Here is a 14,031-nt window from a genome sequence, read left to right on the forward strand (position 1 = left end):
TCCAATAGGATATGTAGCCATTAACAGCAGTGCCATAGATGAACATCTGATAGCGTGGAAAGATGTTTACAGTACACTCTGTGGAGTGAGTGAAGCAGGTACCAAACACCAAATCAGCGTGGTCCCATGTGTGCTTTATACACACACACACAGGCACACACACTCATGAAAAAGGTGTGGAAAGACACAGCCAGGATAGCCCAGGGATGTGACGTGCTTCCTTGCTTTCTCACTCACATAATTGCACTTGTGGTTTCAGTGTGTGAAGGAGCTGTGCTCGCTGCTGCTTAGCCAGGCCCTTCTGCTCCCATCCCTGAAACTCCTCCTCGAGAGCCAAGACGAGAATCTTCACGCTGTGGCACTGGAGCAAATCACCGCTATTGCTGAGGTAGTCCCGGTGGGATGTAGTCTTGTTTAGGTTTCAAAGAAATGAATTAGTATTGTCATTCTCATGAATAATAGCCATGGTTTATTTAAGACTATTTTGTCTGCAGTGTTCTCTGACCACAATGCTATTACTGTTTTGTTTAGGAAGTAGGTATTTGTTTATTTTACAAACATTCACTAAACTCCTCCCATGAACCAGACTCTGTGTGTAGGTGTGAGAATACAAATCCAAAAACCAAAGCAGTTTCTCTAGAGAAGCAGCATATTCGCCTCTCTAAGAAAATGTCCAAGCAGCCTAGGACTAGCGGACTAGTCCCTGCCACTTGAAATTTGGGTCGAAGGAACTCCAGCCTCAGGCAGGTTTTCTGTGCCTGGATGTGTGTGTTTGGTTATCTACTAATTAAAGATGAGAAAGTGGCTGCAAGAAGTGTTTCCTGGTACCACCTGAAATCTCAAGATCTTATTTCCTCTGGCAACCCCAGCTGCCATTGAAACAGCCTCTTGGCTTAAAGAGTGATGTTCTAAAGTCAAGGCTTGAGATTCCTCCCTCAAGGCTGGTTGTCTTGTTATCGTGATTAAGGAAGAAACTTTCACTTCCCTTTTTAAATGTTATACTTTAGGATGAGATAGCTCAGGGTTGTGTTTTAATGAATTCGAGTTGTTTGATCCTTACTGAAACCCTTCTGTAGGGAGATCATTTCTTTCATCTGAAGTATTTGTGAGTGTATGTGTGCCTGTTGTGTTGTGAGTGTGTACACACATGCATATAATTTTACATTTTATGTGTGCGTGTATATGTCTACGTATGTGTGTTTGTGTGTGTGTATATATATATTTTTAAACAAAATGTAAGAGGATGCCTTCTAGGGACCAGAGAGGGGAGGAGAATCCTAGAGCGGAGGTACATGCTTGCCATACAAGACAGTGAAGAGATTGATGAAAATATGTCATTGATAAAAAATTTTGTTAATGACAAAGGATACAGAAAGTTACGTATACGGTTCCAGAAAGTAGAACACAATCGCATTTGGAAACAGTCATAATGAACAAAATGAGAAAAATCTAATGCCTTTATTCACTTAGATGTATTTTCAAAATAATGTGAAGCTTCTGTAAAGGTTTTGTGAGTACCCTTCATTATCACTGATAATTGGTCATTATAGGGGCCTCTTTGGAAACTGGACTGAAGTAGGGGATTGAAGGGACTTGTCTGCTAGTAGCCTCCCTGTTATCTGTGCTGAAATGAAAGTTGCACAATGTTGGGAATTTACAAGAAACTAAGAATTACAGTGAGATTTTTTTCCTTAGCCTATCTTTGAGTGTACATCTAAGGAATCAAGAAGATAAAACTAAAGAAAATCAGGGTGCATATTTTCAGTGCTTTTTTTTTTCTTAGCACCGTTGTACATTGTATTAGTATCTCTGCTTAGGTATTGCCACTAAAATTTCCCATGGACCGCTTCGAGAATAAAACAGTGATGTATTATACATTGTCTTTCCATATTCATCCTGCACAGAGCTCTCTTGATGCACTCCTGAATTCCATAGGCGAGTATATCAGTTTTCGTTTTTAAGATTCTTTATCTCAAATGCATCTGTTAGAACTGCAACTAGAGCTGGGGCTCCCTAACGGCTAACCCCCCAACCCCCCACCCCACCCACACTGACTATCAAAGTAAGAAACCAAATGGGAATGTTGCAACACCCAAGTAGTTTTTAAAAGGTGCTAATTTACCTCCATGACACTTGGGTCTGTGTGTTTGATGTGCAGCGTTGTGCTGAAACTCTGTGATTTTGAACAGCCCTGCAGACTGGTTTGCCTGGGTTGTGATGATAACACCCAAAACCTCTGTGGCCTTCAGGTGCAAAAATCAAAGCCAGAGGTGTAAATTGCTGAGATGAGTCACTTACCTTCCACTGAGACCCTTACTTTTAGGAATTCAGTAATGAGACTTAACTGTAACTTCTCTGCACTAATTTGAGTATTCACATTAGGCTAGTCCTTCTGTGACCCTAAAATGTGTTCACAAAAATGCTGAGTATTGTCAGACCTTTTGCATTCTCCAAAGAGCTGAAGTTTTGCAGAGTTTTCCAGTTTTTAAATATTTTTTAACTTTTTATTTTAAGATAATTTTAAATTCACGTTTAATTATAGGAAATAATACAGCAAGATCTCTTATACCCTTCACCCAGTTTCTGCCAATGGTAACATCTAGCATAACTACAGTATAATGTTATAACCAGGACATTGACATTGGTACGATCTCGGGACTTTACTCAGATTTTTCCAGTTTTACGTGCACTTATTTGTGTGTGTTTCTGTGTGTAAAGTTCTGTGCAATATTGTCGCATGTAGATTTGTGTCATCATCACTCCATTCAAGATACAGAGCAGTTCCATCACAAAGATCCCTCGTACTACCCGTTATGGCCACAGCCACCTTCTCCCTCCCCACCCACCTAGCATCCCGTGGCAACTACTAATCTGTTCTCTGTCTCTGTAATTTTGTCATTTCAAGAATGCTTTATAAATGAAATAAGAAATTACTGTAATTTATCATTGCTCTCCCAGTGCCATTAACAGGTCATGTTATACTTTTCTAAGGGAAGGGTTTCAGTGGGCCTTTTTGCAGGACTCCTGTCTAGCTGTTTTAAATCATACTTAAAAATATAAATATAAAATGTGAAAATTACAAAATGTTCACTTTTTTTTTGTTTTTATTTTGCCATTCACTCTATCCATTCATAGGGGGCCTAAGTTCATCAATAACTTCAGTTTCTCCCATATTGGTTGTTGACAGTAGTTCCTGTTGACGTTAAAAGAAAAAACATCCAGCAAAGGGTCTCCTCTGATAGGCAATCACTCCTGCACAGTGCATGGATCTGGGTGGAAAAACTTCCCACTTGCTTGCTGATAGCATGTATTATTCCGCTATTCGTTATAAAATTCTGACATCTTTATAGGTGTTTACAGTTAAAGGGATGATGCTTAAGTGCTGATGCAAGAGATTATACTGACTTTTCCTCCAATAGCAGTACTCATTTCTTTCTCTGAGCTTTTCTGAAATTGCAGACCTCTGGTGTTTAGCATGTAACCTTTTACAAATGGCCAACAGCCTCTTTCCTAGGCCAGAAATATAAAGTCCTTCTTAGAGATTATATTGTAGGTGAATAATTAAAACCCTCGTATGGTATAAACTGCTAGATCATCCTCCATCAGCCTCAGTGAGACTTAGAGCTCACCTTCAAAACCTTATTCTCTCCAAGAAGGGTATTCCTGCTGGTGTGTTTGAATCTCATCTCTGGAATATTTTCTACCAAGTGGAAGTCTCTGGACTATTTCATCAAAGTAAGCAGATGTGTATTTATAATAATATGGTATACTGAAAAATGTCCCGTTTTATAATTCCAGATCTGTGGTCGTTTCTGCCCTTCATTGTTCCTCCTCTGTAGTCCTGCCCAGTGCCTCTGCCCCACCCCGAATCCTGGAGACTGTCCTGGACTGTGGTGCTTGTTAAAAAAATAATTCACGGGGTTGTAAAGGAGTCTTTAAGAGCTGTAGCACCTAATTAAGGGTTTCTCCCTGATGCTAGTAATAACTACCATCTTTCAAGTACCAGCTCTTTGCCAGGCATTATCATAGGCACAGCCTCACTTTATCTCCTTAATAATCCTGTGAGAAGATTTCCTGCTGGTTTCACAGATGAAAACACTGACACTCAGAGGTCATACGGCTAATAAGCAGCCAGAGTTGAAATTTAAACCCTAGAGCCAACATTCAAAGTCTATATTCAACCATACTGCTTCTTTCAATGGAACTAGGCGGGCCCTATTATATTGGGAAAGGGTTATCTCTACAGAGGAATCAAATTACTGAAAGCATCTTGAATCATATCACATTAGCAGTGGAAAAGACTAGGGCAGAGCTAGTCTAACAACTTGCCCAGTATAGGGCTTCCTCTTTCAAACATACTCAGTCACCAGGGCCCTAGTCGAGCGCTGCTCGGGGTAGAGAGCTTACCACCTCCTGGGGGCTCTGTGCCATGTTCTGATAGGTCTCATGGTGAGAGAGCCCCTCCAGAATGAAGGCCGCACCCTTCATCTGGAACATGTTGACCTTGGTCCCACCCTGTGGAGTGTCTCAGGATTTGTTGCTTCCACGTGACAGTCCTTCACATATTTAATAAATGTGATTCTTTATCCCCTTTAACCTTGCCTGAAGGCATTAGAAACTACCAGCATTCCTTACAATGACCAGCGTCTAACCTGGAGGGAGGGCCTTAAAGATCCTCAGAAAAGCCTGTTTGGATTGACATATTTATACAAACCAAGAAACCTTCCTTTCTTTGTCCCCACTTTAACTCTTTACAGATTTCTAGCTAGTACCTCCCCGGTGAGAGTCCATTCCAGCCTGCAGGCTCCCTCACTGTTGCCTTTTCCATGCCCCGTTGGGCCTCACGCTTGCCTTCCTACCTCAGTGTGCCACGGTAACAGGGAGAGCAGGCTGGGTCCTAACACCCTTGTTGGGTGTCTGTAGAGTCCTTCTTTGGTTTTAGCCCTCACGTCAGCTGATTTTCTTCTAACTGTATCCAAACTAGGTTAGGCCGAAGTGATCCAGTTGTGCAAAGAAGAATCAAGTGTGTGCTTTCCTATATGTATTACAGATGCCAATTGGTAGTAAACTAACCTCCTTTTATAATCCCTGTTCTTTTGGCTCTTTTAGTACCAGGCTCTTTTTCTCAGGTTTTTTAGCATATCTACTTATTTCTAAGTATCATTTCAACCTGAACATACCTAGACATGTTATTTTCACCCATCATCAATCACCCTCAGCCCATGGTGGTCTTCTTGATGAAGGAAGCTCGGCAGCCGCATATCTCACAGAATTCTCAGATGGATGCCTGTAGTGAGACAGGCAGCTCACTCCCTATAGGTTAACCTGTTCGATTTCTAGACAGCACTGATGGTTGGTTGACTTATTTAGTGTGAACAGACATATTAAGTGCCTGTTATGCACCACCTGGTACCGTGTTCAGGAGTGAGGAATGGGCAGAATGTTTGTAAAGATGAAATAAAATATTGTCCCTGTGTTTAAAGAAATTATTTCATGGAGAGATTGACCTATGAAATAATAACACAAGGAATTAAACTAGGAAGGGGGTAAGTAGAAAGCATGGAATGAGACAAACTCAGGGCCCCAAAATGGGACATTCAGTTATGTATGGTCTTGGGGTGATCAAGCTGGGATTTCCAAAGAGTCTCTCCTGTTGGCAGATCTCACATCAGATGATTTGTCCTAATTTTGGTTTCAGAAGAGCTATACTGTTAAATCCCATGCCAGCAGCGGGACTGATGGTATGCTGGAAATGGAGTCTGACTATCACTCAAATAAATATAGAATACAGAAAATTATCTGCAGGCCTTTTTCTTATTCCAAGTATACACTTGTGTTGTCCTTTTGTTTTTCTGCCCTTGTAGTTGATATATTTAATAACTTTTGTTAGTAATAGTATATATAAAAATGAGACAGATATCCTTCCCTAAAGTAAGTAGTGAAATAATATAAAATACTCTTCTTTAAAGTAATTGAAATGAGGCCCTGCATACATTATGCTGCTGGAGGTTCAGCTTACCTCATTACTATAATTACTCTTCGCTTTGTATAGATCCATAAAATCAAAGATTTTAATTCAGAGAAGGTTCATTACCTATTGTTGAAACAGGAATTAAGCAGATAACATTTTAATGACTTGGAAGACAGTAGTGCTTTGTGCTTTAATAGATTTCTTTCCCAAGATCTGCAAAGTTTCATTTATTCTCCAAAATTAATTACTGATAAAAAAAAAAAAATCACTGACAGAGATGGCGAGCATTTTACTCGTTTTATGATATATGTAAACCCTTCTCCTTCTGGAAAATCTTTTATTCCTGACTCATTTGAGTGTAGTAACTTCAGCCATTTACTGAACTTGAACTCTGCACCAGGCATTGTGCTAGGCACTCTAAAGCATAGATTATCTCAGCCCCTATAGATGGACTGACTGTATTTCAGATGTGGAAATGGGGGCCCAGAGAGATTGTCCTTCACAAGGTCACACAGCTGTTTCGTGAAGAAACCAGGATTGAAAATTGGTCTCTAACCCAAAAGCCTATCTTCTTTTTATAACACCAGACTGCCACTCACTCAAAGTTATTTGATCATAGGAATTAAATCAACTAATCCTCCTGGATTTGTATTGTTTCAAACATCTAAACTGAGTCCGAAGATGACAGGATATATTTTCTTCCTCAAGCTCTCAAAGCATCACTCAAGGGAATGTCAGAAATGTGTGATTTTCCATACACCGTATACCAAAGTAAATTCCTGATTGATTAAAAAGTTAGATATTTTTAAAATTCACCAAATAAAAAAAGAATATATATCAGATTCTTCGAAGAATTATAACATCTAAGCTTTAAAGCAATAGAAGAAAATCATAAAGGAACAGATCCTTTCCTGACAATATAAAGATGTAAAACTTCCATAAAACAAAAAATAACTAAAAGAGAATTGCAAACAACAGATTAGAATGTTCATTACAACTAAAAGCAGGGTTAATATTTAAGTTGTACAAAGAACTCCTTCACATATGAAAGAATGATGTTACAGCTGTGGTAAATGAGCAAAGGATTTGATGTTTTCCACAAAAAAAAATAAAAATTATAGGAAATAAATGGAAAAATTTAGTGTTTGCGAATAAACAAATAACTTCAATAAAAGCATCCTTGAGGTACCATTACATATTTCTTAAATTAGCAAAATGGTTTTCTTTTCAAAATAATGATACCCAAAGCTGAGAAGTTCATAGTGAAACCGACACACCCCTGCACTGATATTCCCACTGTAAGCGGGACAGTCGACGTCACTGCATGGCTGCACATGCACTCACATCCACAGCCCAGAACAGCTTCAGATACGCTGCCCCTGTGTCAGTCTGCTCGGGCTGCCATAACAAAGCAGCACCACAGACTGGGCGGTTTACACAACAGAAATTTATTTTCTCACGATTCCGGAGGCTGGAAGTCCAAGATCAAGGTGTCAGTGGGATTGATTTTTTCTGAAACCTTTCTCCCTGGCTTGTAGATGGCTGCTTTCTCCCTGTGTCCTCACAGGGCTGCCCCTTAGTTTGTGTGTGTCCTAGGCTCTTCTTTTTATAAGGACATCAGTCATATTGGATTAGAAACTGCCCATATGACTCATTAAACCTTAATTATCTCTTTAAAGACCCTATCTCCAAATACAGTCACAGTCTGAGGTATGGGGAGGGCAGAGGTGATGACTTGAGCATTTGAACTGTGGGGGAGGACACAGTTGAACCCATAATACACCAGTAATACCTCTCCTGGTAATTTATCCTAAGGAAATAATTCAAATAAAGAAGAAAGTATGTGTATAAAAAACATTCATTTGTAGTGTTTCAATAATATCAAACAATTAAAAACAGCTGGAAGATTTATAGCAGACGTTAAATAGCTTGTTACATCCATTCAATAGACTATTTTGCAGCCATTAAAATTTTTAAGAATGAAAACTATGTAGAAACATAAAAATTTCTTAAACTATAATGAGAAAAGTAGAATATAAATATGATATGATTGATCGTGAGAAACACTTGTGCACATGGACAGAGAGGAAAGGAGGGTTGGATCACTCTCACGGTGAGTCAGAGGTGCGCGACTTTGCTCTTCTTGCAGACTATTTCCACGGTGTTTCTGTTTCTCTTTTTTATTTCAAAAAGAACAAAGTAGGTTAGATTGAGTAATGGATGGTAAGACAGCACCAGGCTTCCGTGGTGGGTAGTACTAGGTTTTTAGTGCCTTAAGTTTTAATTTTAGTCAGAAATAAGAAAAATGAGGACGAGTTGAGGCTTGACAAATTAGTCTAGCACCTCAGCGATGCGGCAGTGATGCCAGAGTGCCTGGGAAGGCTCTGCTGTGCTGAGGAGGGGGACTCAGCCTGGCCTTGGCGCTCCTGAGGCTGGCAGCCTGGTATGTGGAGAGGAGCAGTCTTGGCTCTCTGTGACCTCGGGCAGTCCATTTCTTCTCTGACCCTCAGGTTCCTCTTCTTTAAAATGCAGTTGTTGGAATCCTTACAAAGGCCACGTTTTGCTTTCTGTATTCTTTCATTCTCTATTTTGTCCCAAATATGCACAGAATAATCGTGCAGTATTTTTCTTGCACATGACAGTTACAGCGTATACTCTGGCCATTCTGTACCTCTGGCAGAGAGCCGGAACCAGGTAGGAAGTCAGAGAAAGGAAATAAAATAAACTCAGCCACTTACACTTTCTCAGCACTTGATTACAAGAAGCTAAACCACAGTTTCTCCCCAGACCTTGCCCTGGCCACCACCCAAGCCCAGTGGAGGTCAGTGGAGCTCAGCAGTCCCTGCCTCGACCTTTCTTCAGGGAACCTCCGAGTGGGCCAGGGCCGAAGCGGAAGCATTGTGTTTCACTTCCGTGACTTTGGCCTTAGGCTTCTCAGCCAGGGTAGTGGGTAGAGAGCTCTTGGAGGGTAGACAGCTGCCCTGCCCCTACCCCTTACCCCCACCTGCCAGGACGTGGGCAGCTGTCCGAAAGGCTGGGCACATCAGCAGGAAACCGATTTTAAGGATGTCATTGCACGGGGGAGAAACCAACAGGAGGGCGCTGAGAGCAGCAGCAGCTGCAGGCGTTGACAGAACCCGTCTCCTCCTCGAGCTGGAAAATCCGTCATTTCTTTTTAGGAGTCTATCAGGCCCCCAAAGGGAGGGTTAGTGAGTAAACAGAAAGAATAATAAAGGCATCCTAGCCTTGAAGACTTATTCAGGTCAACAGAGAAAGCATTACCCTGCAGTGCGTGGATTCTGAGGCTTTTATCCCTGTATTTGATCAAACATTTGCCTGTAGCATCCTTGCACACACCCTATTCCCTCCTGAAGGGTTAGGTGGAGGGATTCTTTATTTTTAAGGTGAACCAAAATAACAACACGCACAGTAACTCAGATGCCTTGTGTGTGTATGTGAGAGAGAGAGAGAGAGTGTGCGTGTGTATGTGCACTCGCGGAGGCAGCAGTGAACAGTGAAAGGATGTGAGTTTTAGAGTTACTGAGTTGTTCATGTATTCATTCCACAGATCTTGCTGAGCTCCTGGCATGTGGCCACCACTATTCTGGACGTGGGGGATGCAGGGGTGGACAAAGGAGACAGGATCTCTGCTCTGGAGGAGCTCATATTCTGGAAGGGAACAAATGATAAACCAGTAGACTAGTCAGAGATGAGGGCTCCTAGTCCAGCTCACCGTTTAGCAGCCATGTGGCATTCGATACGTGACTTTGACCTCACTAAACCCCAGCTTCTTCACCTATCCAATGAGACGATAGCTGTCTTAAAGGGATGTTTTACGGGTTAGAGAGAGAGTGCTCACTGGCACGCGAGGGTTCCTCAGTAAGTGGTAGACACTTATGGTTAGGGCAGCACCTCTGTGGGCTTAAGCTTCCTGTCTGCTACCTATGAAGTGGAGAAAGGAGGGAGGTGGGAAGGAGAGAGGACATGCAGAACTCATAAGCATCCTCAGTGGGGAGGATTGAAAGCTTGTGCACCTTTCAGCAGAAAAGCTAGTCTTTCCTACCATTTGCCTTTCCTGCCATCTAGCCTCTAAAAACAAAAACAAACAAACAAATGCTAAATTGAGTTCAACCTAAGTGTTGAGCCAAAGGTGGATGTGTGTGTAAGTGCTGCGGAAATGAGAGGCCAGAGAAGAGACGCACAGGGTCTGCAGAGAGACTCTCCATTTCTCGAGTCTGGCTCTATTCAGGGTCTGGGCAGAGGTAGGGTTCTTATTGTGTGCTTGTGCAGTTTACAAATATGTGACAGAGTTCAATAATGTCGGTTCAGTCAGCCATTTAACAAATGTTGATTAAACTGGATGCTGAAATAGATGGACGATAAAACCTCTGTGCCTTCAAGAAGCTCCCAGTCTGGCGGGGGAGGCACACATACAAGTTACTCTAATACAGCATGAAGGGGTGTATGTAAGGTGTCTGGGAGTCTGGAGGAAGGAGACTCAGCTTGGATAGGAGAGTTCGAGAAAATGTCCCCAGGAAGGTGGCATTGTTGCTGGCATCTGTGTTGTGTTTGAAGGATCGCTAGGTTATAGGAAAGGTAGATGCTATCTGATAGTGGACAGTAACTCTTATTCTCAGAACTCTTTTGTTTTAATTCTTGCAGCCAGTAGACACGGCTGACCTTCTCATCTTCAGTAGCCTTTCCTCCTTGTCATGGAGCATGCAGGAGGAGCGCATTGTCTGCAGTTGTATAATATAGTTGCTCTAAACATTAGTTAATTGGCTTCGAAGTGCCACATTATTTCTGAGGTTCCTACAACCAAAATCATTAAAAGTGCATAGTGACCTTAAGAAGAACCTGTCATGAAGCTGTTTTATGACACCCCAATGTAAATGAGAAGCTCTGAAGTTTGATATGTGATTACTGTTGACTTGATTCCTTGCAAAAATATGGACAATAATAGAAAACAGAAAAATCCAAGCTAAGTGTCAAAGCCATAGAAAACCATACTTAGACTAAGATAAGATCAGGGAGAAAGTTCAGAGACCATGCAAGCCGAAAGAGCCTATAAAACCAGAGGCTATATAAGGTCTGGTCCCTAAAGCCATATAAAAACATATTTTAAAAAGCTAAGTTTGGTACTAAGCTTTCTAGAGGCTTAAACAAGAACAACTTAAACTCCTCCTGTCGGTTATTCTGTTTATATCAGTGGGGTTGACAGATATGTTTTCTCAGTGGCGTAGAAAAAAGGTTTTCCTATTCTGAAAAGAATTTTTTTCATGAGGTTCTACATACAGGAGAGGTTTGGGTGACAGAATATGGACCGTGAGGAAGAACAAATGAAATGATAAATGGGGTTGTTAAGGTTGTTAAAAGCCCAGGCTTTGAAGTTATGACTGACCTAAATTCAGATTGTGGCTCCGTGACTCACTGACCACGATGTTAAGTAAAATTCTTACCCCTCAGTTTCCTAATCTGTAGAATCGAGGTGTTCAAGTGCCGACTGCATGGGTTGAAAGGGGAGGACTCAGTGAATTGAGACGTGCCGTGTTGAGCACACTTCCTGGCACTCAGTGTATGGTAGCAGTGGGCTGTGATTCAAGGGGAGTTCTTGATACATGGCTGTGTCTTATGTCGAAAGGAAACCACATCTGTCATCCTGTGTGCGTGATCTCAGAGATGCTCACGCCGTGTATGTGCTTTCTGGAGAGGACACTGTTAACCTGGGTAAAGGTGTCGATGATGACAAAAGCAAAAGGCAGTGGTAACCAGCCCACAGAGAGTGGGATGAGGCTGCTGGTGAGAAGGATTAAGCAATGCCTCTCTCACATTTTGCCTGTCTTATTTCTTGAAGGTGAATGATTCAAACTGTGACCAAGAACTTCTTTCCCTGCTCCTGGATGCCAAGTTGTTGGTGAAGTGTATCGCCACTCCCTTCTATCCGCATGTCATTGAGCACCTCTTGGCCAGCCCCCAGCAAGGGCGCTGGGATGCGGAGCAGCTGGCCAGACACCTGCGGGAGGCCGGCCATGAGGCCGAAGCTGGGTCGCTCCTTCTGGCCGTGAGGGGCACTCATCGGGCCTTGAGAACGTTCCGCACAGCCCTCAGCGCGGGACAACACTGGGTCTGAGCAACCTGCCCACGGCCCACATGCAGCCACCAGTTTCTCAGCTTCCTGGTGGAGAAGAGCATCCAGAGCTGAATGCTGTTCCAGAGGCAAAATGTGTACCAGCTGCTGGTTCTCAGTGGTTCCAACGAATTGCAAATAAAGCTGTGTGTAAATGATGAGCAAGCTGCCATTCTTTAAACTTGTTTGTCTTTCTTATAGTCACTGGTTAACATACTTTCTTCTTGACTGAGAGAGACGTGATTCTTCCTCCTTTTTTTGAACTGCCGTTTCTGGATAGAATACAATTAATAAAGTATCTATAAGTGTAGTTCAGACAGTTGGATGTGGTGGTGGGTAGGGTTGCATTAGAAAGAGAGCTTGTGTGGAATGGTTCCTGGCTGGAGCAGATGTCTTGGGATGGAGGAAGGATGGGATTCAAGTATCAGGTTAGTTACACATCTTTGGCAAAGTACTCCACCTCTCTAAAGCTTAGTCTATCGTGTATAAAATGGGGGTTGTATTATTTATCTCACAAGGTCGTTGATTGTTATGTGAGGTTGTGTGTGTGAGGCTCTGTTAGATACATAGTAGAGGCCCAAGAAATGTTACCTCTCCTCCAGCCTCACTAGTGTTACAGTATATGAGTTGTGGTTTTAAGGCCATAGCCAAATGATAATACCAGCACATGAGGGCTGCCTACCCAATTAGGGACCGCCAAACTTATCAAGATCACTATATGAGGTTGACAAATTTGCCTGTCTGTGAAACCTATATAACTAGGTAGGGGGCTAACAGAGCCAGCATGTACACTGATAGGTAGGATCGGCATACTGGGGTTCACTAATTTACATATAGCCAATCATCGCAGGGGTGTAAATAGCAACACCATTGAGAAAACCCACACAGAAGGGATATTCCCCGGACAAGGACCCTCATGCATAACTCACTGGCACTTGATCCCACTGTGGAAATGTGTGCTTGCAGGTCGAGGCTCTGGCTGGAAGTCTGGACTTAGTTTTGTGTGAGTCTCACACCAGATCCAAGCCACAGCAACAGCCTAGGCAGAAGCTGGGGGGAGAGAGAGCAAACTCGGTGACTGAAGGACCATCAGAGGACCCATCTGATGCACACTGGTCTTTATCTTGACTCCAAAGAAATGTTTGGAGGGAGGGAGAGAGGGTGGCTGTGTATTAATAGGAAGGTTTAGTCTAGATAGATGAGATAATATCACCTAGGACAATCTTTTGTTAAAAGGGATAATTTCTAATTAAGTAATTTAAAAGGCTACCAATGGTCAATTTCTATATTGCTCTGTCAAAGCCAGTGGGCTGAATATAGCATAGCTCCCTGTGGGTCTTTGATGTATGGCATAGCGGGGCAGCCTACCCTCCACATTTCCTCCCGCTCTCCCACCAATGCCCTGCACACACCTGGTTGAGTGCACTCTCCACTCTGAGAATAATATCACTTCACCTTACACTCTGTCATCATCATCGTCATTGGCCTCACCTCATCTCTACTCATGTGGGTGTAGCTACAGAGTCCTCCGACAAGAAAAGTTGTCATCATCTTTGGAAGAGACTTATTGGCATAATGGCTCGCTCCCCTGACTTCTGACCAGTTGTCTACCCTCGGGTTGAGTTCCTTGCCAAAACCTTCAGCAGCACCTGGAATTTGGGAATGGCTTGCACGAGCCTTTGAAATACTTTCCGAGGAAAGGGATCAGCTTATTTCTCCCAAATTAGATAGCATCTGTCCAGACTGACCCACGAGGCCAAAAAGGTCTTCCTAGTACTCTGATGGCACCAGCTGTACCAGATGGCATTTATCAAGCCACTGCTGGGAGGCCTGCCTACTGGTCACAGGTTTTCTCTCACCTTACAGCTAACTTCCATCATTTCAGGTGATTGAAAACATGAAGTGAGCAGTAGTCTGAGATAACATCGTCCAT

The 14,031-nt window shown here is 42.5% G+C and overlaps 1 protein-coding gene across 2 annotated transcripts in view; it reads left to right on the forward strand.

Annotated features, from left to right (window-relative positions):
- The window catches only part of NBAS (NBAS subunit of NRZ tethering complex), a 331,461-nt gene extending 319,202 nt beyond the window's left edge, over positions 1-12,259 (forward strand). For both annotated transcript variants that reach the window (XM_087437126.1, XM_087437127.1), the window contains 2 exons: positions 260-388; positions 11,826-12,259. In XM_087437126.1, coding sequence (XP_087293252.1) covers positions 260-388; positions 11,826-12,101 — 405 coding nt within the window. In that variant the 3' untranslated portion in view covers positions 12,102-12,259. The remainder of the gene's footprint in view (positions 1-259; positions 389-11,825) is intronic.
- The last annotated feature ends 1,772 nt before the right edge of the window (positions 12,260-14,031 follow it).

This window comes from Ceratotherium simum, chromosome 11, assembly GCF_057802395.1.
Source record: "Ceratotherium simum simum isolate JZ-2026a chromosome 11, ASM5780239v1, whole genome shotgun sequence".
In the NCBI taxonomy this organism is placed as follows: Eukaryota; Metazoa; Chordata; class Mammalia; order Perissodactyla; family Rhinocerotidae; genus Ceratotherium; species Ceratotherium simum.